Raw genomic sequence first — 26,334 nt, 5'->3', positions numbered from 1 at the left:
TTTCCCTTCTCCCAAGGGGATCTTCCCAACCCAGTGATCGAATCCAGGTCTCCCGCATTGCAGGCGATTCTTTACTCTAAGGATTAAAACAATAACTACTTAGGGCCTGGGGCAAGTATGTAGATGTTTACTGAAGAGGGAAGGTCAGTCAGGTGTAGGTGGGTGCAGGGGATGTACAGAGAGCAAGAGGACAGCCATCTTGGGTGGCCTGGCCACGCAGGGACAACGCAGCTCCTTTGCCCTCCCAGCGCACTTCCTCTGAGGCTCCTCTGTGGCCCTCACAACCCTCTGTGGTTGTGGTGGGGCAACAGGAGGTGGGTATACCTGCGTCTCCCCTGTTTTATTTCCAAACTATATTTTGGCATAATCACTAAGCCCTACTTTCCTCAAGCCTTTATCCCTCAATTACATTGGAAGGACTGATGCTGAAGCTGAAACTCCAATACTTTGGCCACCTGATATGAAGAACTGACTCACTGGAAAAGACCCTGATGCTGGGAAAGATTGAAGGCGGGAGGAGACGGGGACGACAGAGGATGAGATGGTTGGATGGCATCACTGACTCAATGGACATAAGTTTGAGTAAACTCTGGGAGTTGGTGATGGACAGGGAGGCCTGGCGTGCTGCAGTCCATGGGGTCAAAAAGAGTTGGACACAACTGAGCGACTGAACTGTTTTTGAAGTAAACTACACCATGCCTCTTATGTGCGTTTTATTCTAATAATCCTAGTCTACGCATTCATCCACTTGCCCTTCAGAAAGGTACCTCTGAGTCACAGGGAGAGGTCATATATATGGAAGATGCAAAAGATAAAAGCATAAAAATATGTCTTTAAAAAATCTCTTTTATCTACTGCCTCTCTTGATTCTCCTGTGGGCGGATATTTTCACCTAGAATACCCAGTGCTGATGCTCAGAGGGGTCAGTGATGCGCTCAGGGTTACACAGGTGTTTATGTTTTTGTTTTTTGAAACTTTTTACCAATTTCAGTAAGAGTCTTTCTAGGCCAGTAGAATTTTTTTAAATTAATTTGTTTAATTGGAGGCTAGTTACAATACTGTAGTGGTTTTCGCCATACACCGACATGAATCAGCCACGGGTGTACATGTGTCCCCCATCCTGAACCCCCCTCCCGCCTCCCTCCCCATCCCATCCCTCAGGGTCGTCCCAGTGACCGGCTTCGAGCGCCCTGTTTCATGCATAGAAACTGGACTGGCGATCTGTTTCACATATGGTAATATACATGTTCCAATGCTTGTCTCTCAAATCATCCCACCCACGCCGTCTCCCAGAGTCCAAAAGTTGGCTCTTTACATCTGCACAGCTGTTTATCATCAGGGTGATAATACACTTCTACGCCCGTGTTCTTCCACTGGGCGCTCTGCACTGTAAGGCGACTGAAGAGAAGCTCAGCGCCACTGGGGCGAGGGACACCAAGAAGCGCGAGTTTCAGCTGTTTGCGTGCAAGCTGAAGATAAGTCTGACGCCAGAGTCCTTTAAATGTTTGAAGGGATCGTGCAGTTGAGAAAAGAGTAGACAGGGGCCAGGGCAGCAGGGGCCCAGAGCTGGTTCAAGGCAGGAGCCTCCCCAGGAAGAGGAGGGCTGCAGAGGCAGAAAAGAACCTTGGTTTCTAATTGAAGCACAAGGCAGTTCTCATACGTGACTCTGTCCGGTCCTTCCAGCAGTCTGATGAGAGGCATATACAGGGCAGGAAAGAGACTTTCTCCTGGAAAACCAGACGCTAAGCATCAGCACTGGGATTCAGACCCAGTCTCCTCACTAGATTCACACTGGCTGCAGTTTGCCCTGAGAGCCTTGTTCCTCTCTGTATGATTCAAACTACGAGATTAACTTCCTAAAAAGAAAATGTATAGACTCTACACAGAAAAGGAAGAACATTTCCCTAAGTTTCGCCCTAGATTCTGTGCTAAAAATCTTCAGCGTGTTTTCAGGCTGTAAATGGTGAGAAAGGGCTGTTGGATTGTCAGGAACTGGTGCAGGTGAGGTTCTTATGCTGCCACCTAGTGTCTGGGACTGGACTCACAAAGCTATACGTATTCTGAACAACTATTTAAGGAAAATAGCAAGTAACTGATTAATTTTGCAAAAGAATAGACATTAAAACACTTGATATTTTCTTCGCCTTGCCAGAAGACTTATTAACCTGGTCTCTTGGTTACCCCAAGAGCTAGACCATTGCATTGCATTACTTCACTGCATAAAACAAATGATGACCTAGTGAAGTCAAATGAACAGTCTTCACTATACCAGTTGATCTAAGACCTTAAAGATCACGAAGCTTGGAGCAAGTGACTCAGGCATTCAGGTCTTCATTCAGTAGGATGATGTAGACAATGGTGCTTCATAAGCTAAAAAATGTTAAAAGGATTAGATTTAGCTATTATTTCATGAATATGATTCCATACCCTTGACACACCTCCCTTCTGAGCCTCATAACATATTAAGAGTTGCTATCTAGACTTTACATCTGAAGAGGCTGAGGCTCACAGAGGTCACATGACTGACTCAAGGCCATAGAGCTAACCTTTTCTTTGCTATACTATTAATACAGGGGATGAAATGGTTGGATGGCATCACCAACTTGATGGACATGAGTTTGAGTAAGCTCTGGGAGCTGGTAACGGACAGGGAAGCCTGGCATGCTGCAGTCCATGGGGTCGCAGAGTCAGACATGACTGAGCAACTGAACACAACAGATACTATTAATACATTGTCACATGATATTGATATAAGGATTTAATCTAAAAGAAATTTATTATTCCATTGGGTTAGGAACAAGGCGTATAAAGATTTATGAGTGTTGGGAAATGAGTGTTTGTGTCCAGCTAAAATTTGTAGGTTGAACCCTAATGTGACATACTGGACGTGGGGCCTCACTTAAGTAAAATTAAATGAGGTTGTAAGGGTACGGTCCTGATCTGATAGGATTACGTCCTGAAGAAGAGGAAGAGAGACCAGGGCTTGCTTTCTCTCAGCCAGAACTGTCAACAGAACCCGACCATGTTGGCACTCTCATCTCGCTTTCAGCTCCAGAACTGTGATAAAATTAATTTTCTCGCAGCTGTTTAAGCCCTTCAGTGTACGGTATTGTATTTTGTCATGGCAGGGCTTCCCTGGTAGCTCAGCTGATAAAGAACCCACTTGCAGTATAGGAGACCCCAATTCAATTCCTGGGTCGGGAAGATCCCTAGAGAAGGGATAGGCTACCCACTCAGTATTCTTGGGCTTTCCTGGTGGCTCAGACAGTAAAGAATCTGCTTGCAATGAGGGAGACCTGGGTTCCATCCCTGGGTTGGGAAGATGCCCTGGAGGAGGGCATGGCAACCCACTCCAGTATTCTTGCCTGGAGAATCCCCATGGACAGAGGAGCCGGGCGGGCTACAGTCCATGGGGTCACAAGGAGTCAGATACAACTGAACCACTAAGCACATGGCAGCCCAGCCCAAGCCAACTAAGGCATGGAAATCCACTCCCCTCAGGCAACTTCCAGCTTTGCTAGGCCAGTCAGTTGTGAGATATTAATAAATCACAATCCAGCTTGCCGAGATAGATGTGTGGACAGCTCATATTTCTAAATGACTGTTTTAGGGAATTTCCTGGTGGTCCTGTGGTTAGGACTCAGCACTTTCACTGCCAGGGCCTGGGTTCAATCCCTGGTTGGGGAACTAAGAACCCACAAGCCATGTGGTGTGGCCCCAAAAAGAAAGACTGCTTTAGAAACAATCCTGACGACGGGTGGCGACAGGCTAACACAGATGTCAGACAGCTCTAAACTCAAATACGTCTCAGAGATGACCTCTTCCTTAGAGGTTCCTCGTCATTAATAAACATGGACTTTCTCACAGAACCCTGTGTGTCCTCTGTGAGTAAGAGATGGAAGGGAGCTGCAGAGCCAGGGACTGAATGTGGCTGTGGGTTCTGGCTCAAGAACAGAACCTGTGGCCCCCCGCTGCCACACTGATAAAGCCAAAGGGTTTTGACTAGTTATTCTGAGGCAGTCATCTGAATATTTTTGCCCACTTTATGTGAAATGCCAGACTGGATGAGGCACAAGCTGGAATCAAGATTGTCAAGAGAATTATCAATAACCTCAGATATGCACCCTTATGGCAGACAGTGAAGAGGAACCAAAGACCCTCTTGATGAAGGTGAAAGAGGACAGTGAAAAAGATGGCTTAAAACTCAACAGTCAAAAAACTAAGATCATGGCATCTGGTCCCATCACTTCATGGCAAATAAATGGGAAAACAATGGAAACAGTGACAGGCTTTATTTTCTTGGGCTCCAAAATCACTGCAGATGGTGACTGCAAGCCATGAAATTAAGATGCTAGATTCTTGGAAGAAAAGCTGTGAGAAACCTAGGCAGCGTGTTAAAAAGCAGGGACATTACTTTACTGACAAAGGTCTGTCTAGTCGAAGCTATGGTTTTTCCAGTAGTAATGTATGGATGTGAGAGTTGGACCATAAGAATTGATGCTTTTGAACTGTGGTGTTGGAGAAGACCCTGGGGAGTCCCTTGGACAGCAAGATCAAACCAGTCAATCCTAAAGGAAATCAGTTCTGAATATTCACTGGAAGGACTGATGCTGAAGCTGAAGCTCCAATACTTAGGCCACCTGATTTGAAGAACTGACTCATTGGAAAAGACCCTGATGCTGGGAAAGACTGAAGGCAGGAGGAGAAGGGGATGACAGAGGAAGAGATGGTTGGATGGCATCACCAACTCAATGGACATGAGTTTGAGTAAGCTCTAGGAGTTGGTGATGGACAGGGAAGCCCAGCGTGCTGCTGTCCATGGGGTCGTAGAGTTGAACAGAACTGAGCAACTGAACCGACTGAACTGACTTGTCCCTAAAAGAGTTCTGAAAGACTTTGAAACTGTTACCGTATTTGGAAGCTGATATCTAAAATTTTCCATTAGAAATTTAAAGGATGTAATTTCCACTGTATTATAAATATTGAAATTTAAAAATAATCACATGACTTATCTCTAATACCATCTAAATAATATATTAGAAATTCATATCATTCCTATAAAAACCTGCATTTCACATCATTCCTTTTTCTCACTAATATTTTTACTCCATTCTCCATTCCCAGAATTTTATGTAGTACAGATTCCATATTTTTATGTTTGAAGGTCTTTTATTACTTAAAATTACCTGAAAGTTTTATTAGTAGTTAAATTAAAAAATTTCTTTAATTGGAAGGTAATTGCTTTACAATGTTACGCTGGTGTCTGCTATACAACATCAATCAGCTGTGAGTATGTAAATGTGCCCTCCTTCTTGAACCTCCCTCTCTGCCCCACACTCCCACCATGCTAGGCCACCACAGAACACCGAGCTGAGCTCCCCACTGTCTGTCTGTTTTACACACGGCAGTGTAAGTATATCAGTGCTACTCTCACAGTTCACTCTACCCTCTCCTTCTCCCACTGTGTCCCCAAGTTTGTTCTCTACATCTGTACCTCTATTCCTACCCTGCAAATAGGTTCATCAGTACCATTTTTCTAGATGCCATTTATATGCTTTAATATATGCCATTTGTTTTTCTGACTTATTTCATCCTCTATGGACAGAGTCTAGTGATTCTTCCTTTTCTTATAAGGACACCAACCCTGTCAGATTAGGGCCCCACCCTTAGGACTTTGCTTCCCTTGTGGCTCAGCTGGTAGAGAATCTGTCTGTAATGCGGTAGACCTGGGTTTGATCCCTGGGAGACCTGGGAAGATCCCCTGGAGAAGGGAAAGGCTACCCACTCCAGTATTCTTGCCAAGAAAAGTCCATGGACTGTAGAGTCCGTGGGGTTGCAGAGTTGGACATGACAACTGAGTGACTTTCAGTTTTACTTTCTTAGGACTTCATTTAACCTTCATCACCTTCTCACAGTCCCTATTTCCAAATGTCTTAGTTCAAGCTGTTTAACAAACTACCATAAACTGGATGGTTTAAACAACAGAAATCTATTTCTTACAATTCTGGAGCCTGCAAGTCCAAGATCAGGATGCCAGTATGGTGGAGTTCTGGGGAGGAATATTTTCTGATTTGTAGACTGCTGCCTTCTTATACCCTCATCTGGCAGAGAGCAGAGAGGAAGAGCAAACTTCTTTGAGACTGTTTTTTAAATTAATCAATTATTTTGGTTTTTATAACTTTTACTGAAGTGTAATAAAATGACAATGTTTCAGGTGTACAACAAAAATGATTCACTTATATCTATGTCCATTCTTTTTCAGATTCATTTCCATTATAGGGAACTGGTGGCTCAGACGGTAAAGAATCCACTTGCAACGTGGGAGACCTGGGTTCAATCCCTGGGCTGGGAAGATCCCCTAGAGGAGGGCATGGCAACCCACTCCAGTATTCTTGCCTAGAGAATCCCATGGACCGAGGCGCCTGGTGGGCTACAGTCCATGGGGTTGCAAAAAGTTGGACATGACTGAGCGACTAAGCACACACACAAGATATTGAACATAGTTCCCTGTGCTATACAGTAGGTCTTTCTTATCTATTCTATATATAGTAGTGTATATCTTTTAATCCTCAAGTCCTAATTTATCCCTCCCCCACTTTCTCCTTTGGTAACTATAATTTTGTTTTCTATGTCAGTGAGTCCATTTACGTTTTGTAAAAAACTTCATTTATATCATTTTTTTAGATTCCACATGTAAATGGAATTCATTAAATATGATAATCTCTAGGTTCCTTCATGTTGCTCCAAACAGCATCATTTCATTCTTTTTTTATAGCCAAATAATATTCCATTGTATAAATATACCTCCTCTTCTTCATCCCTTCATCTGTCAATGGACATTTTGGTTGCTTCTGTCTTGGGTATTGTAAACAGTGCTGTTTTGAACACTGGGGTGCATTCTCTTTTTGAATTAGAGTTTTCATCTTAATGCCCAGGAGTGGGATTGCTGGATCATATGATAGCTCTATTTTTTGTTTTTTTTAAGGAACCTCCATACTGTTCTCCATCATGGTTGTACCAATTTACATTCCTACCAAGAGTACATGTGCTAAGTTGCTTCAGTTGTGTCCAACTCTTTGTGACCCTATGGGCTGAAGCCCACCAGGCTCCTCTGTCCATGGGGGATTCTCCAGGCAAGAAGACTGGAGTGGGTTGCTGTGCCCTCCTCCAGCAGATCTTCCCAACCCAGGGAACTGGCGTCTCTGGCATTACAGGCAGATTCTTTATCACTGAGGCACCCGGGAAGCCACCAAGACTACATGGGAGTTACCTTCCCCCCACACCCTCTCCAGAATTTATTATTTGTAGACTTTTTGATGATAGCCATTCTGAGTGATGTGTAGTGATACCTCATTGTAGTTTTGATTTGCATTTCTCTAATAATTAGTGATGTTGAACATCTTTTCTTGTGTCTGTTGGTCATTTGTATGTCTTCTTTGGAGAAATGTCTAGATTTTCTGCCCATTTTTTGATTGGGTTGTTGGATTTTTGATATGGAGCTATGTGGTGGTGGTGTTCAGCCACTCAGTCATGTCTCTTTGTGACCCCATGGACGGTAGCATGCCAGGCCCCCCTGTCCTTCACCATTTCCCAGAGTTTGCTCAAACTCATGTCTATTGAGTCAGAAATGCCATCCAACTATCTCATTCTCTGTCGTCCCCTTTTCCTGCTGCCTTCAATCTTTCCCAGCATCAGGGTCTTTTCCAGTGAGTTAGTTCTCATCAGGTTACCAAAGTATTGGAGCCTCAGCTTCAGCATCAGTCCTTCCAATGAATTTTCAGGGTTGATTTCCTTTAAGGTTGACTGGTTTTTCTCCTTGCTGTCCAAGGGACTCTTAAGAGTCTTCTCGAACACCACAGTTTAAAGGCATCAATTCTTCAGCACTCAGCCTTTCCAGCTTGATTTCAGCTTGTGATTCACACAACCATCATTTCGCATGATGTACTCAGCACAGAAGTTAAATAAGCAGGGTCACAACATACAGACTTGACATACTCCTTTCCCAATTTTGAACCAGTCTGTTGTTCCATGTCTGGTTTTAACTGTTGTTTCTTGACCTGCCTACAGTTTTCTCAGGAGGTGAGTTATGTGAGCTGTTTGTATATCTGGAAAATCAATCACTTGTTGGTTGCATTGTTTGCAAGTATTTTCTCCCAGTCTGTAGGCTGTCTTTTCATTTTGTTTATGATTTCCTTTGCTGTGAAAAAGCTTTTAAATTTAGTGAGACCTCATTTGTTTATTTTTGTTTCTACTGCCATTACTCTAGGAGATGAATCAAAAAAATATCACTGTGATTTGTGTTATAGAGTGTTCTGCTTATATTTTCCTCTAGCCGGTCCTATATTTCAAAAATTATAAGATGCTGGTGAAAGAAATTGAAGACAACACAAACAGATGGAAAGATTCACCATGTTCTTGCATTGGAAGAATCAATACTGTTGAAATGACCATACTACCCAAGGTAATATACAGATTCAATGCAAACCTATCAAATTACCAATGGCATTTTTCACAGAACTAGAGCGAAAACTTTTAAAGTTTGTATGGAAACACAAAATAACCAAACAATCTTGAGAAAGAAGGACAGAACTGGAGGAATCATGTACCCTGACTTTAGAAAAGACTACAAAACTGTAGTAATCAAAACAGAATGGTACTGGCACAAAAACAGATACTAGATCAATGGAACAGGACAGAAAATGGAGAAAGAAACCTACACACTTAATGATCAATCAATCTATGACAAAGAAGGCAAGAAAACACAATGGAGAAAATACAATCTTTTTAATAAGTGGCTCTGGGAAAACTGGACAGTTTCATGTAAAAGAATGAAATCAGAACATTCTCTAACACCATATACAAAAATAAACTGAAAATGATTAAAGGCCTAAATGTAAGACTATATTCTCTTGTGACTCTTATTAGGGTACTTACTAATATCATTCATGAGGGCTCCACCCTCCTGACCTCAGTTCAGTCGCTCAGTCGTGTTCAACTCTTTGTGACCCTGTGGACTGCAGCACATCAGCCCTCCCTGTCCACCACCAACTCCCAGAGTTTACTCAAATTCATGTCCATGATGCCATCCAACCATTTCATCCTCTGTCGTTCCCTTTTCCTCCTGCCTTCAATCTTTCCCAGCATCAGGGTCTTTTCAAATGAGTCAGCTCTTCGCATCAGGTGGCCAAAGTACTGGAGTTTCAGCTTCAACATCAGTCCTTCAGTCCTGACCTCATTTGATCCTAATTACCTCCCAATGGCCCACCTCCTAAAACCATCTCATTGGAGATGAGGGTATCAATACATGAATTTTGGGATGACACAAATATTCAGCTCATATCACCAAATACAGTCATATTGGCAGGCATGGCTTCAACATATGAATTTGGAGGAGCCATAATTCAGTACATAGCAGATATTAAGTTTCTAAGGGTATGGAATTCCATTAGAAGCTCTGAAAATAATTTAAAATTATCAGCTGCCTGAATTACTTGTTTAGGATGAAGTTCTATTTAGCTGAAGGCAAAAGACTGGTTTAATATTTTCCAGAATTCCAAGTATTTGTATAACATCATTCTCTGTCATATCCTTATATATGAAACCATTTAAATTTCAAGATAAAATTTCATTATGACACACACTTCTCCCAAGAAAAACTCTTGGGGACAATTTTGGGGGTTTCCAGGTAAACTATTACTAGTACAAGGTATTTTTAATGAACTATTTCCCCCATTTTTTCACTGTAAAGTTATTTATTCTAGTCTTTTGAACTGCAAAGACATAGCAGCCCCCTGCCCCAAAGTCCCATTTACACATAATGAACATTCCACAATCAAGAAGCATATTGGGTCTTCCCCATTGGTCCAGTGGTTGAGACTTCACCTTGCAATGCAGGGGGTACAAGTTCGATCCTTGGTCAGGGACCAAAACATAAAGCAGAAGCAATGTAGTGGTAGATTCTATAAAGACTTTAAAAAAATGGTCCATATTAAAAACAAAAACAAATGCAAACATGCTAAAAGTAGGGGGTCTTCCAAATAAATACTCCAGTATTCTCAGAGTTGTTAATTTCTAAATGAAACTAGAGATACTTGTGGCTACTTTAGAAACTGATGTATAGAATACACTAGAAGTCTATTTTTGATAGATGTGATATTGGGGAATTCCATAGAGTAAAAATATAGGGTGTTTTCACTTTACTGTAAAATATGAGCTTTTGATATCAAAGAGGAAGATATGCATCCAACTGCACTAAGCTCTTTATAGAGAATTTAAAAAATCAATCACTCCAACAAACAAAAACTACAGTGGCTTAGTAATATTCTTCATGAACGATAACTGTAAATAAAGGCTGAAGTATTCAAAGAAAAGGAACTCAGAATCTTTCATGCATTAACTATTCTAGGCAAGGCAATGAAGAAGCAATGTTAGTTTGAGATGGTTCAAAATATACTTTACCAAGTCAAATTATGATGTCATCGTTTTAGTTACCTAATTTAGGAATGTTTGATTCTAAGAGAAAGCTGGAAACTGACATTGTCTCTAGCCATGTGATTATACAGACTTTTACTTAGCTTATAGATTTTTCTGCTGTTATTTATTCATCTTGACATAAGAGTAGGCTAACTGTAATTATATCACAGTTCATGCGCTTACTTCTCACAACTCCAAGAAACTCTGATTTAGTCTTTGAGTTTAACACACTTGCTCTCTAATAATTTAGTTCTGTAAAGTTAGTAAAAAAAAAATTTGTGAGACATTATACACATATACATTAAAAATACACAAAGAACGTATTTCCTAATGAAGAGGATGACTTTTAGGGGACACTGAGCACCCCACTACAATCCCTTAATATTCACACAGAACTTAACTGTGTATTCTTTTGTACTGCTATGCATTTTTTAGCATGTATATTTATTACTTTTCCATATAAAATTAAAGGGGGTTACCTTAAAGTGCAAGTATTTTTTCCATCGTTTCTCCCTTTGATGCTGACTGCTACTCAGACTCCCTGTCCTGCCTTTTCCCAATCTTTCTCTAACTGCAGACCACAAGATCTTTCAAAATAATCTCTTCTTTCTGATCTTTCGAAGAGGATCAAACACAAGCTCCCTAGTGAGATTGAGGAGGCTTTTTCAAGATCCGGTCTCTCTGTCCAGCACCCTTATTGGAGGGAATAGTGGAGCTGCCACTACATATTACTGGAGGTTCGTCTTTCAATAAAACCCCGTTTTGAACCCGTTCTGCCCGAGAACTACCATTCTCTTCGTCCATACTTCGGCCCAGCGTTCTTTGCCCCTTGCATCTTTAGCGGCTGCCCCATTATTCCCTCCCCACCGATGAAACATTTTTGTTTTAAGTCTGTTAATATTTTCCCCTTGCTCCTCGTAAATCAAATCTCCTATCGAAAGAATATCGTCCGAGAACAGACGCTGTGCTGCGCTGGCTCACCTGTCAGGTTCAACCACTTCCCACTTGTCGCCCTCACGGAGCAAGAGACGATAACTGCCGGCCCTGGCGCCACAAGCCCGACCCCCAAGGCCCGCGGGGCTCAGGGCTCCGGGCTCGGTGGGCTGGTGGTGACGAAACTGTCACCGGGGTAGGCCAGCCGCACATCACCCACGCGGCCCCCATCCTTCGCTCTCCAGTCAAAGGAAACCCCGACAGCGAAGGGCGAAGCTCCGAAGCCCAGGGCGACATCGGCGCCCAAACAGGATAGGGCCCTGTCACGCTTCCTCCTCACGGAGGACGCGCCCCGCCGCTGGGCCAGGGTTTTCTAGCCCTCCCGCCCGGAGACGCGACGAAGAGGCGCAGAGACTTGAAAAGCGGCAGCGAGGCTGCTCCGGGGCCGGGCGCCAGCGCGCGGGGGCGGAGCACGCGCAGTAGCGTCTCGCGTGGGCGTGCCTCTCGTCTTCTGCCGCTCCACCCCCGCGCGGGCGCATGCGCAGGCTCGGCGTCGCGGGACTCCCGGCCGGCGCGGGCCGCGCCCCCCCCCCCCCCCGCCCTCGCCGCGGGTCAGAGGTCAGGGGGCGGGCGGCGGTGACGCGCGCGGAAGCGTCCTGGGCACTGTCGCTAGCCGGCGGGCAAGCGGCGCGTCTGTGGAGGCGGCCGCGGCCCGGGCGCCCCGACGGGAGGGGCTCCGGATCGCTGGGAGGCGGCCGAAGCCCTGCGGCGCCGCCGGCTACGGCGGCCCCATGAGTCGGGGGACGATGCCTCAGCCCGGAGCGTGGCCGGGCGCTAGCTGTGCCGAGAAGCCGGCATGGGAGGCGGGAGCCGCGGCGCCGGAGGGCGGGAAGTTTGCGGCCGGTGGGCCACCGCGCGTCGCGGTGCGGTGCCCGTCCGAGCAGTGAGTGCGGGGCGCGGGGCGCGGGGCCAGGGGTGGGGAGAGGGCACCGGGCTCGGCCCCCTGAGGGGACGCTGCGGGGAGTATTGGGGGGATGGGGTGGGCGGGCGAGTAGCCGGCGGAGGGCCCTTAGCATCTAAGTACCATTGTCGGAAATAGAGGAATTCGTAAGATCCTTGTATGCAGTGTCCCAATTACAAAAGTTTTTCCGGAAGGCGCATCTTAAAAGTTCTGGTTATCCAGTGTCCCCACCCCTACCCCCCTTCTTTTTTTGATATCTCCATAGCTCTATAGCTAAGAAAACTCCAGAAATCTGGGAAACAAACTCTGGCAGCATATACTCTTATATACCTCTCTCCCATCAGATCTTTCCTCCGACCTGTGGCCGGAAGGCAGATAAGGTTGTCCCTTGTCCCCCACCACAGGAACACCGCACCACGCGACTTGTTTGTTCTTGGAAGGCAAGTCTCTGCTTGACGAGCGTCCCACCTGTTAGACAGACTTTGGACGGAGTTTGACCCAGTTGTTTTGGCCGCCACCTGCTTATCTAGTTGTCCCCGGTCTCCACTTTATTTTTAAATACGGAAGGTTAAAGTGTCTGTCGCTCAGTCGTGTCCGACTCTTTGCGACCCCATGGACTGTAGCCCTCCCGGCTTCTCTGTCCATGGGGATTCTCCAGGCAAGAATACTGGAGTAGGTTGCCAGTCCTTTCTCCAGGAGATCTTCCTAACCCAGGGATTGAACTCAGATCTCCTGCACTGCAGGCAGATTACCGTCTGAGCCATCAGGGAAGCCTGATCAATTCTTTATTGAACTCTAGGGAAGGTGGTGTAAATCGCCAGAGTCTTGGGACAGGGGTGGAAGCAGAATATAAACTTGAAGGCTGAAACTTTTCTGCACTTGCAAATGCTAGTCACATACAGATACCTTTGGAATTCCACAGTTCCACTCAGAAAACCAGTTTGACAGATTAGTGGGAAAGTGCCCAGCGCTTCCCAGTCTCTCCCCACCCCCATTTCCTAAAAAAAGGGGTTATGGGTGGGGAACTGTTATTACAAATAATGTATTATAATCATCTGGCTTGCATAGTCCTTTATTGTGGACTGTGACAGTCTCATTGAGCACCAAACCCCTTGGGAGAGTGTTAGCTGCACTTAATGGCCACTGGGAAAGATTGAGAGCAGGAGGTTTCAAACTCCTGACTCCAGGAGCCAGCCAGGTCTCCTGAGTGAAGCTGTGCAAGTGTAGACCATGGGCTCCTGGAGAGCTGAGTCTGATGGAGGTCGAATCCACTAAGTTCCAACCTGTGTTTGTTAGTCACTCAGTCATCGCTTTGTGATGCCAAGGACTGCAGCCCACCAGGTTCCTCTGTCCTTGGGATTCTCCAGGCAAGAATACTGGGGTGGGTTGCCATTTCCTTCTCCAGGGAATATTCCCAACCCAGGAATCGAATCTGGGTCTCCTCCATTGCAGTCAGATTCTTTACCATCTGAGCCATCAGGGAAGCCTAGCCAATAGTGCTGAGAGATTCTGACTTTTGTTTGAAATGTTCTTTTTTAAAACATTTTACTTTATTTTAAAGATTATTTATTTATTGGTTTTATTTTGGCTGGACCGAACAGCATGGCACGTGGGATCTTAGTTCCCTGACCAGGGATGGAACCTTTGTTCTCTGCAGTGGCTGCTTGGAATCTTAACCGCTGGACTGCCAGGGAAGTCCCCTATTTTATTTTTTCAAAACTGCATCCACGTGCTTTATTTTTATTTTCTATTTTTATTTATTTACTGATTCACTTTTGGCCATGCCACAACGCTGGCCGGATCTTAGTTCCTTGACTGGGGATCGAATCCTGGGCCCTGGCAGTGAGAGCACCCAGTCATAACTGCTGGACTGCCAGGGAATTCCCTTGATTTTTAAATAGTAGCCTTTTATTTTATTTTTAAATTGAAACCACTGTGCAGGCCCATGTGTGAGCAGCTGTGACCTGTGGTTGCAGTTTTGCTCTGTACATTTGAGCCCTACTTCAGACTCAGCACCTGATAAAGCAGGCATGGTCTTTTGCTTTTGCCCCTTCACAGCTCATGCTGGTTCCTACCTGCTGCTGCCAGGCTAACTGCTGCTCCCTCACTTAAGCCCAGGTGGTCTGAGCTGAGCCCGTAACCTACTGGCCCTGGCCCTCAAACGCTGCTTCTCGGCCTCAACCATTTTATGGTCCCTCCTGGGAGACGCAGCAACTTTGAACCAGGGTCCCTAAAATACACAGTTATTTGACAAGTTTTTCTGCTGGATGTGGTTCCCAGAGTCTGAGCCCCTGGGGAAGTGGGTCATGGTGCAAAAGGAACATTCTTTCCTGATGCACAGATTCTGCGGCACAGGTGTCTCTTCTGTCTGCTGTCAGCAGAGCTATAGGCGTGGAGCTGAAAGGCATCTGAAAACCCTAGTCCAGGTTTGTCACCTGATATGTTAGGAAGCTGAGCTGCAGATCTGATTGGTGCAGCTTGGCCAGGGAGGTGCAGGGAGTAGGTAGGTTCCAGGGCTATAGCCCCTGATGCCTGGGTGGGGACCTCCCCCCCTGCCCCCACATCTTTCTGTCTTCCTCAGCAAAACTGGGCAGAGAGGCATGACTTATAATGACTGCAAACTTCACTTTTTTTTTTCTTTTTTTTCTGGAATAGATGTTCCAGTTTGCCTTTTAAGTAGTAGCTTAGTTTCTTTTTCTTGCTATTTTTGTTGTCTTTGATGACTTCATTCTCTCTTAATTGGTAAGAGAACAAAGGGAAGCAAGGGAAAGGAGGTGAAAAGAATTTCAAATGGCAGCTTCTGAACATCCCATCTCACGTTTTGGGCTTTCCTATTTGTTATACGGGCAGTGGGGCTGCTTATCCTGTGTTGTGATCCTCTCTTAAGGGCCAGAGAAACTGCAGCATCACGTTGTCCATTGTAAAGTTTGCAGTGTAACGCATGCCATTCTTCCATGATACGTGCAGCCTAATAGTTGCGTGCAGATGTAGATACATAGTGGGATGCCTGAACTAAGTCCTAAAATGGTTTTTTAACCTTGTGTTTTTCTGTCACTGGAGCCCAAGTCCCTTCTTCCCACCCTGAGAGTTCAGTTTGATCTGCACTGGAATTGAGTAAAGCTCTTGCACCTGCCAGTACGAAACACTGTAAGATGCAGATGTCTGGGGACATCCTGCAGAGTCGTTTTAATTCATTCAGGGGATAGAAATTACGAATACAAATCACAACCCAACGTTTGCAGCCTTTATGCGTTCAGAATATGACTTTGAGGGGATTAGTGATGTGCCGGCAGAGGGATGGCTCATTTCCTAGGCTGTCCATAGGACAGATTCCTTGTGACTGGGCTCACTGTGGATTCCCCCCAAGAAGTTGTGGGGAAGGCAGACACAGAGATCTTGTGGATAAGCTGCATTCTGAATCGCCTGCCTTCCTTTCTTTCCTTCATTTGAGAACTGTGGTTGGCTGGCATCCCTTGGACAAGCCCCAAGGATGGCTCACACGACAACGCAGGGTCCCTTTTGAGGAAGTGTTAGGTCAGACCCGATTCACTTGACTCCTTTGGAAACTTCCTCACTCCTCCTGTCAGCAGGTCTCCTATCCTCCATCTCCTGCTCACCTGACCCATAAAATTGAAACTTAGGGTGGGTCCACTTCTTCCTTTCAACTAAGCTAATACTCCAGCCCCTGAGGACCAGGGTGACCCTGGACATGGTTTGTGGCCAGGTTAGACGTGCTTTGGGAATTGAGAAGTGAGCCTACTCCATGGTCCTTCTGTGTCTGCCTGAGGAGGGGACAGGGTTTAAATCTGGGGTCCACAGGCTCGTGGTGTGTAGCGGGCAGCATGATGTGTCTGTGTACCCTTCTGAAATCGAAAGCAAAATTGTATGCATATTTATGTCTTTCTGGACTGAGGTTCAAAGGAAAGCTGTGGATTCTCAGAAGGGCTGTAACTAGCAACTCGTGAAGCCCTTGCTCTTGGGTGTTGCTAAGTGTACTGTCGAGCAAATGTGTTTTCCCACCCACCTTGCACCTTAGCAGCTCCGGGGGCGCTGTCTCTGATGAGGTAACAGCTACTCCCTCCTGGTCCTTCCCCCACCTGGGGGTAGAACCCGCTTCAGAGCTGGGGTGCCCCTGAGAAACCTTAGGTTGCAGGGGTCCAGGTTGTCCCCAGACCCCTCTGGGAGTCACCGAGCCAGTCATGGAAAGTCCACTTGCAGAAAGGAGGTGGAATTTTGGCCTGGGCGCCGGTACTTTCCTGCATTTGATGTGTGGCTCACTCATCTTAGACAACCGCTGAGAGGTGGAGAAAAGCTGGGTAGAGTGATCTTTGCTTTTTCCTGTGCCTGTGTGGGACGGTGCCCCGTGTCACGGCGGTTGACACTGTCTCACCAACACTGCCTGGGCTGTCAGTCTTCTAGGACAGGCCAAATTAAGCATGATCTGGAAGTCCAGAGAGCTGAGCAGAGTCACACTCAGGTTTGTTTTTTTAGATAGCTAAGGGGAACTTGGTGCAAATGTCCACAACAGTGAGTGAGTGAGCTGCTGTCTTGTTAGCTTTGCATATATGTTAAAGAGTTGATGTTTTTCATTTTATGTGTTTACTTGTATCAGAAATCGAAAAATTGGTTTCACAGAAATGTCTTCTGCTTTGCTGAGCTCTGTGTTTTTAGTTTATATTATAACTTTTGTTTTGGGGAGTAGTATAATTTTGTCTAAATGTAGTCAGCATTTCAAAATTAAGTTTCAAACATTTATTGTTATCCAGGTCTTTGAACAGAGCAAGAGGAAGGTTATAATTTAACAGACAGTGTCATGTAACCTGCTCAACGGTGTATATTGCCTTAACATTAAGTGTTGGTCCTTTATTGGACCGGAACCTGGTGGTCCGGAGTCAACGGTGAGAGAGTGAAAGAAGGAAAGAGGCCAATATTCCCTGGGTTACGCAGCCAGCTTTCGCGCTCCAGGGAATCAGCCAGAAATAGAGAGAGAGAAAGACAGACAGACAGACAGACACGGGGACCCAAGCTCTGATGGAGCAAAGGTGTTTTAATCAACATGGTGTGGGCATATATACTGTCTTACAAGGTAGTTATTCTCAGCAAAGATAAAGATTAAAATTCCAGACTTACAAAACATAAGGCAATCCTTATCGAAGTGAGAGAGTTGTAAACAATCACTTTTACCATATGGTTCATAAAAAGGAAGAGGGTACTTGTCACTGTATAGAAAAACTAATGAAGGAAATCCTGTGCAAGCATCCCATCTCTTTGATCTCTGTCCTGGGAGTAGCTTGCCTGCTCCTCTCGCCCCTGACAGAGACTGATAAGGAACAGAGGGCTCAAGAGAGATGGAAAACAGCACACAGGAATCTTACTGTTAAACGCTTCCTGACAATTAAGAGTAAAGTATTTCACCTCTAAGAGAAAATGGGAGCTTGAAAATAAACATTTTAAATAACATTATGGTGCTAAACTAATAATTTTCTAAGCAGGAATTATTAGCATTTTGGTTTTAAAAATTTTAACTGAGTACAGCTCACATGCCATGGTCATCAAGAAATCAGGTCACATTTAAGACTTTTACTTTTCTTCACTACTTCTCTAGCGATCTGTATGTTTTCTGGAAGGACATTTTTTGCTCTAGTGATCATTTTGAGTCTATGGATTTCAGTGGACTCTTTGTGCCAAATGGTGAACACCTCTCATCCCAGCCCCAGCTTGACACACACCCAAGATTGCCACATTTCTGAAACTGGTCAGCATGGAGGATCTGATCTTATCACATAGCCCATTTCCTTTCATTGTTTCCTTGTCTTCCTTTCCCCCCAAAAATTTAAACCTCCAGCTATTTCAGATTCCCGATTTTAAATATAATTTCTTTTTGCTGTTAAAAATATCAGTTCCTTTTTGATATTTTAAAAATGTTAAAGGTTTATTGAGTGAAGTATTTTCTTAAATAAAATTATTTTAATTTTTCTTGCTTTCACACTAGTATCTCTCTCTCTAGTTGGCGGTCCTTGTGTTGGATGAATATTTCATTTTGGCTGTTAAATGTCTCATTTTCTGACTGTATTGATTGAGCTTTATTGTTTGAACTTACAACTTCTCCCCAAGGAAATACAGTGGCCTTTAAAAGCTGTATTACAGTTTCCCTGGTGGCCTTGGCAAGTTAGCAGATGTCCTTGGTGGCCGTGGAAGCTCACAATCATCTGTGGACAGAATCTGAATGAAATAGTGTGGCTAAAGTGATTTGAATACACTCTGGGCCTCCCATTCATCAATTTCTGCTATGCTTTTTCTGTATGTCTTGAATCACCGCATTTCTATTTCCAGTAACCTCCCTTTCTGTTCTGTCTTCCCATTGCACTTAGTTCTCCTATTGGCTTCTCTTCGTTCCTCTGCTGTTGGTCCTTGAGGGAGTTTGTATTTGCGGCTGTTCAGAGAGATGCTAGTTTAGAGAACCTCCTCTGGGCCCCTTTGGTTATTCTGTAGATAAGAAAGGTAGGAGACAAGAGTAGAAGCAGAGACGCCTGCCCATAGCCACAGAATTCATGTGAAGTGAGAATAGCTTCATAGTCCGTTAGAACCAAGAACTGGAAGAGGAACTGCATAGATCATTTAGATCTTGTCCGGTCATCTTGTTTTGAAGATGAGAAAACTGAGGCCAAGATTAGGGAAGTGGCTTCCACAAAGACATGCCTCTGGTAATGGTATTATGAAAACGATTCACTTAACTGCCTGTTTTGTACGATCAGAATTTCTCTCCTATTTGATAAAGCTAGGAAGGAGGCCGAAAGATAACATTAAACTATTGAAAGAAGATCTAACACATTTAGTCACTTTTTATTTTAAGTGCTTGATGTATAGTCCCTGCGAATCTGGTTTCTGTTTGCTTTGCACCCTGGCACGGGCTGCATGGGTGACATCACACCTTTTACTTGAAATCTCACTGGGGTTAGAGCACATGGAAAGTACCTTTTCCCTAATATGTCCCCCTCAATCCCACCACAACAAAAAAAGACAGGCGCACACACACCATCACTTTCGTGAAGAGAGAAGACAAGGAAAACAGGGATAAGAAATGATCATTGGGTGAATCGTCCATCCCTACTCTGCCCAGATGGATAGATACGAGAATTAATGAGGCTAGCTAACTTTTTTGACTGTCGAGGGCCTGTGTGTCTTATTTTCAGAGCAGTCTCTTGTGAGTACTCCCACGGTTATTTTTACAGGTGGATAAATTTAGGTGCTGAGAAATGTGGTCCCTTGAGTTCCACGGGTGATGCACGTGGTTGACGAGGGCTGGAGTGAGAAGTGGTCACACCCTGGTAATCTAACTGCAGCCTGTGGCATGCTCCAGCGAGGCCACCCACACCACCTGTGCCCTCTTGGGTGGACAGCGCGCCATTCATGTGGGGGCGTCAGCAGAGCCAGTCACAGGTGTAAAAGCACAGGCTGGGCTGGTCAAGTGTTTGGACTGAAGCGTCTGTGTGTGTGTGTGTGTAGGGCTTGTGTGTTGGGGTGCGTCCAGATTTAGACTTCCCCGCTTATCTGGGAGCCATTGAAGGGTTTCAGGGGTGGAGGGTGTGTTGGTCCCCACCTCAGTCTGTTTCTCTCAGTGGCACCCCCTTTCTCTTTCCTCTGGCTTCTGAGCCGTGGACGAGGTGCTGGGGAGCTCCCAGAGTCGGGCACGCGGGAGCCATCCCCTTAGTTTCTGAGTAACTCCTCTTGCCTGTGTGCCCCGGTGCCTGGAGCTTCCGGTCCTGCGTGAGGAGCGGGGGTGTGCTCTTGTGGGAGTACTGGGGACAGGGGCTCTGCTGCTGGTGGCCCTGGAGGTCACCCATGCCCCCCCAGGGCACTTGGTGTACCTCCAGCTCCTGACCTTTCTGGGCCCTGCAGGGCGTGCTGGTCTGCCCTTCCAGCAGACACCAGCCCAGGGGCCTCGAGGCTTCTCCCGTCCTCCGTGCCTTACTGCCCCTTCTTCTACTTCTGGATGGTTTGCGCTTTCACCTGTCTTGTGTTCCAGCAAAGACAGAGTGGCATCTCTGTTGCCCACCATTGTGGTACATCTTGAGGGGAACGGGAGTCATCTTAGATCCCGGAAGTCCCGTTTGCCCTCCTTGTCTGGCAGCCAATGGGGTTTTCTCCTTTCCAGGAGTTAGTAGGTTCTTGTTGGCTCACTGAAGGAGCCCGGAGACTCTTTGGGGAGCTGCTGTGTAAGTCCCAGCGAAAGTGTGGGGGATGGTGGGCATGTGCCCAGCAGAAGGTCGGGGGGCTGCTTTCCTGAGGGCATCAGGGAACAGGAGCGCCTCGGGGAGCTGGTGTGGTTCTGGGGATCTTGTGAATCTCCTGTTCTTCTTTTTCGAGGAGCTCTTGGAAAATTTGCCTGTGATGTCCCAAAGTTGGCGGTTGGCCTGCGCTCCTAAATGCTTTTATTAGCACCATCTCCATGCTTGAAACCTGAAGAGTCATGAACAGCTTCGCTGATGAGCATAGATGAGCATGCTAAGCTGCTTACGTCTGTGGTTGAGGCATTAAAGACATCGCAGTTGAAATGGCCCCAGAGCTGCGTAGCCAGTGGTGTAAAATGTCTTACTTCAGAAACTGAATTAGTAATGCTAGAAACACAAGAAAAAAGACCCATATTTTATCAGACTGTCATCATGTAATGGAAAAACGTAAACTTTGCGTGCCTTATAAATTTGTAAAGCAGCTGCATGTTGTGATAAGAAGGACATGTGAGCCCACAAATTTTTGAAATGTCTGATTTGGTGTGATTTCAGCGAGGAGGACATGTATCGTGCGGCGGATGAAATAGAAAAGGAGAAAGAATTACTTATACATGAAAGAGGGTCATCAGGTATGTTTGGAATTGTTTTCTTTATAAAAAGTTCTTGCTGCTTATAGTAGAAAATGCAGTTAAATCAGTATATCCATTTTCATAAAGTATTTGAGGTACACTTTCCCAGGAAGATGGACTTCCTAGGAAGCATTCTTAGGCATTTGGTCTTACCTCCATTGGGTTATTCATTTTGCTGGGTAAAAATATTTTGGGTATATTTGGGGACTACTGTTTCCTGAGGCTTTAAAGTTTCAGTACAAGTACTTTGCTTGCGTTCCTTACATTCATAGCGTTTTTGCACCCGTGAGAATTGGTCTAACCTCTTGACACCACTCTCTCTTAAGTTCTTGACTTCCTTATTTTCATAGAGGGAGAGTTGGGGTTTGAAGCGCCAAGTTTCAAGTGGAAGGATTTACTGAGAAGCTGACCCTCTGGGTCTTTGTGTGCAGAAGGCCATGTGAATCTGATTTGACTTACAAGAAAGAACGGTGGTGGACTTGATAGCTCTTAATTCTCCCGTCATGTCGTGACTTCTGTCCATGCTTGTGTTCAACAGTGTGTATGCTCTGTTCATCCCTCAGCATCCATCAACCCCTGGCTGCTAGGGCCAGCCCGTGCTTCCACCACGGCCATCGGGGCCGGGTGTGGGGAAGCACCTCCTTCCTCCCCAACTTGCCCCGGGCAGGAGGCCAGGGAGGGGGGGCTCCATTAGGGGATACCCCACAGACCATTCAGACTGAGGGCAGGAGGAGAAGGGGCCAACAGAGAATGAGATGGTTGAATGGCATCATGGTTGAATTCCATCACAATGGAATCAATAACATGAGTTTGAGCAAACTCCGGGAGATGGTGAAGGACAGGAGGCCTAGTGTGCTGCAGTCCACGAGGTCACAAAGAGTCGGACATGACTGAGCCACCGAATGATTCACAAGTGGCATTTTCCTGCGCACCACTTATGTAATGTTCTGGTTTAAGAACCGGCTCTCATTTATGGTGTGGGTGACAAAGTGTTAAGATGTGTCATTAGGAGCAGAAGACTCTGAAGATAGTTCTCGAGTCTTCCTCACAGGGAGTTGGCAGAACTCCTCCCTGTGGTAACCGGGGAAGATGATGTGCTCTGTTGTGGTCCAGCCCTGCGGGTTCCTAGCCCCCGCAGCCTTCAGAGGCCTCTCAGGGCCCCAAAGGCAGTTGCACACACTTCACCTCAGCAGCAGGACTCAGCAGTCCTGTCCTGAGGAGAAAGTGCTTCCTCAGCCCTTGTCTGTTCCTGCCCCATCTGCAGGAGCCTCTGGCCTCCTCGCTTGCTCTGCAGGCTCTCTGTTGGGGTTCCCTTCTGTCCCCAGGGGAGCCCCACACAGGTGCCCTTGCTTTTCAGGGGGTCTTGTCGCTTCCAGCTCTGGTCTGAGTCAACACAGGTCCCTTCACACCCTGCATCTCAGTCCTTCTGGCTTTGTTGCCCTTCTTGACGTAACATCCTGTGGATGGGCCTCTGGTGAGCAGTTCCATTTGTGCGAAAATGTCTTGATTTCACTTTGTTTCTTGAATAACCACAGGCGAATAATACATTTTCTCTGATTTTCCTTGAAGATTTCATTCCTCTCTCTCGTCATTTCTTTTGTAGTTGGAAACATTGCAGTCAGTCCGACTCTTGGCAGTCTGTCTTTCCCTGTCTTCTCTCTGTCTTTGGTGTCCTACAGTTTCTCCTCAGGGTCTCTTAAGTATGGATTTTTTTTTAAACGTTTTGTTAGGGATTGTTTTTACCTTTTAAATCTGAAGGTGCCTAGTTTTCGTCAGTTCAGGAGAATTCTCAGCCATTATCTCTCTAAATACTGCCTTTTTCCTATTCTGTTTATTGCTTCCAGAGCTCCAAATCATGTGTTTGCTAGCTCCCATTCAGTTACCCAGGGCCCTCAGTTACACACCCTTTCAAGTATTTTCTGACTTTTAGCCTCTGTTTCATTCTGGCTAGTTCCGTTAGAAAGGTTTCCTCTTTCTCTTTTGGAAAAGATCTATTTTCTTTTCAGATTTGCTTGGTCTTTTTTTGATAGTGTGTTACTCTTTGCTCAAGTTTTTATTCCTTCTTTTATTCCTTTAAACAGTTTAAACATGCTCTTCTGGACCTGATAATTCCATTAGCTGAAAATCCTGACAGGTCTACATACGCCAGCTGCTGTTTTTGCTCGCTTCTTGTTTCTTCAGAGTTTGGTTCTAAGCTCAGCTCTTGTGTGTCCGTGGAGAGATTGTTTAGCCTGTCTTGAGTATAGGGAAATTTGGCCTTGTTTCTGCCATGCACCCGGGAGTCACCTGCCTTGGGCCACCTCAGGTGAATTTCTGGTTTTGAGTTCCCAGGGTCCTGCAGCTAGTGTGATGTCACAGTCTGTCCCCTGTGTGAGAGCCGGCCTGTGGTTATGAGATCTTAGGTCCTCTCTCCCCACGTCAGAGCCCAGGTCAAGGCAGAAAGTTTTCTCATGTTCTCTGTTAGTCACCTAGTCTGTGCGTGCAAAGTCACCTGAGTCATGTCCTGTTCTTTCGACCTCGTGGACTGTAGCCCACCAAACTCGTCTGTCCACGGGATTCTCTAGGCAAGGAACGAACGGGTTGCCATTTCCTTCTGCAGGGGATCTTCCTGACCCAGGGATCGAACCTACGTCTCTTTAACATCTCCTGCATTGGCAGTCGGGTTCTTTACCACTCACGCCACTTGGGAAGCTGACCCCACCTAGTCCAGGGGTCAGCAAACACTAGCTCCCTGGCCAAAGTTGACATGCCACCTGGTTTTATAAATAAAGTTTTATTGGAACTCCTTAGTTCACACATCGTGCGTGGTGATTTTCATGCATAGTAAGTTGAGTAGTTGTGCAGAAACCTGATAGCCTTAAAAAGCCCACGTTATTTACACTCTGGCCCATTAGAGAAAAAGTTTTCAATTCTTGCCCTAGCCTCTTGATTGAGAGTCCCAGCGTTCTGGAGGGGTTCAGCTTTAACTTTCCATCCTCCAAGGGTCTGAATCCTTGTCTTGGTCACCATATGGTGGTTAAGGAACAAAACCTCTTGGTTATTTCAGCTTCTGGTGACCACTCTTGATTTTCAGCTTCCCCTTTGTGTTTTTTGAATGTGTTTTTGGTGGAGTTTGTTTGGCCATTAGAAATGTGAATTCCTGGGGCAGTAAGCAGCCTGTGTGGGATGTGGATAAACAGCAGGAGCTGACATAGACTGTGAGCTGCTTGAGGTCGGGCTCAGGCCATCCTGCGTCTCTAGCTCCCCGCCTGCAGTGGCTGTCGGAGTCCTCCTCCCAGCGCCCAGCAGGATGGGACTGGGGGTGAACTTCTGATGCTAGCAGCTGTGCAAGTACCCGTTTTCCCACCCTCCCTGCCTCACACAGACCTCTGATTCATCAGAGGACTGCGGCCTGTGGCCTGGCCTCTGAGCCCAGTCAGCCTCCTGCCTCCTCCCCTCAGTTCTGAGATGGGGCCCATGCCGCCCTGCAGAGGGCCCGGGTCTCCTGCCCACAGGAAAGAGGGCCGCGGGTGAGGAGAGCGCCAGGTCTGGACTTGCTGCTTCGGGAGGGGCCCTTCCCGATCTGGAAGCTGCTCTGCTCGTGGCAGAATGTGTCCCAGTGAGTGTCCTCGACTCTGGTCATGTGTGGCTCCTTGGGCTTTCTGAGGAGGTGAGCTGAAAGGCGATTAAAGGGAACTCTTCCTTCCACTAAATAGACACTCACAAGGTGTTTTTGACTTTAAACAGTGACTGCTCTTTATCTGAGGGTTGGCTGCGCAGCTGTGGTATTTGTGGGCTCTGTGGATTAGGCTCCAGGACTGGTTCACCTTTAAGCCAGTCCTGACTTAAGCACAGATAAAAGTATCTGTTACCTGTGTGTGTGTTATTTTACCTTTTGTATAGAAGGTTTATTGTCCTTATGAAAGGATTTATCAATGAAATTTTAAAAATAGGCAATTCTGACATTTTATGTCTTAAAAAGTTGTTTTACTTATTAAAGTGCAGGAAGGGCTTCGGGGCTCCTCTTGTGCTCCTCCCTCCGTCATCCCACGTCCGTCACATCTTGCATGGTCAGGGCCTGCAGTCCTTTCTTCTTCAGTAGTCTCTAAACCCGTTCAGGACCGACTCTGGGCCTTTATCATCTTCATATCCCCCCGCTCCTAGCTCAGTGCTTGGCACATATTAGACACACGGTGTTTGTTGGATTGAGTTGACTATACCATCTTTATTTTATGTACAACTTCCTCTTGAGTAAATATGCCATGAGGTACTTCTGTGTTTATATCCTGATTTCTTTGCTAACATTTACTTCTTCAATATTTTAAGGAGGAAGTCAAGATATGCCTGGGAATTTAGCTCTCTTTCTTCCTAAAACATACAAAGACCTACACATGTGCGTGCATATGCCTAGGCCACAGAATCCAACCCCAGGCCTCATGTGTTCAACAAGGGAAGTCTGAAGACCGTTTTATTTTTACTGTAACATCTGTCTGATCATCAGTTATAGCTTTCATTTGGGGAGTATGTGTTACTAGAGTCAAACAAGGCCTGTGTTTCAGCTCACATTGAGAGCTGTGTTAGTTTCTGGCTGATTATCAACAGTTTATAGCCCTTTGGGATCAAAGCAGGATGTAATGAAATAAAGATTATTAAATATACATCTGTAATAGAGGTGTTATCTCTTTGTATAATGGACGTGAAAAAATTACAAATTATTAGCTATATGGTCTCATAGCTTAGACTACTGCATGTTTGAATGAACATTATTCAAGGATGCCTAGGTCAGTGTGGTTGTGGGTGCTGAGGGCACAGCTGAGAAACAGACCAGGCCCCTGCCCTCAGGGAGCTCATGTTTTGCTGTGTGTATGTGTAGGGATGGGAGAGGCAGCATACAGAAAAAGAAGTGGGTTAGGTGTTGATCAGTGCCAAGAAGAAAAGCAGAACCATCTAAGGGGAACAGAGTGAAAGTGTGTGTGTGTGTGTGTGTGTGTGTGTGTAGGGATGAGGGAGGCAGGGTACAGAGAAAGAAATATGTCAGGTGTAGATCACTGCGGAGAAGAAAAGCAGAACCATGTAAGGGGTACAGAATGAAAGTGTGTGAGTGTGTGTGTGTGTGTGAGATGTTCTG

At 45.7% G+C, this 26,334-nt stretch overlaps 1 protein-coding gene across 2 annotated transcripts in view; it reads left to right on the top strand.

Moving 5' to 3' along the window:
- The first annotated feature begins 12,106 nt into the window (after positions 1–12,106).
- The window catches only part of OTULIN (OTU deubiquitinase with linear linkage specificity), a 34,564-nt gene continuing 20,336 nt past the window's right edge, over positions 12,107–26,334 (top strand). For both annotated transcript variants that reach the window (XR_009690516.1, XM_061129323.1), the window contains exons 1-2: positions 12,107–12,349; positions 21,151–21,227. Coding sequence is in view for 1 of the 2 variants with exons in the window: in XM_061129323.1 (XP_060985306.1) it covers positions 12,198–12,349; positions 21,151–21,227 (229 nt within the window). In the remaining variant the exon portion in view is untranslated. The remainder of the gene's footprint in view (positions 12,350–21,150; positions 21,228–26,334) is intronic.

This window comes from Dama dama, chromosome 25 (assembly GCF_033118175.1).
Source record: "Dama dama isolate Ldn47 chromosome 25, ASM3311817v1, whole genome shotgun sequence".
Lineage (NCBI taxonomy): Eukaryota > Metazoa > Chordata > Mammalia > Artiodactyla > Cervidae > Dama > Dama dama.
The sequence above is the reverse complement of the archived record's forward strand: the minus strand, read 5'-3'. Positions and strand labels throughout refer to the sequence as shown.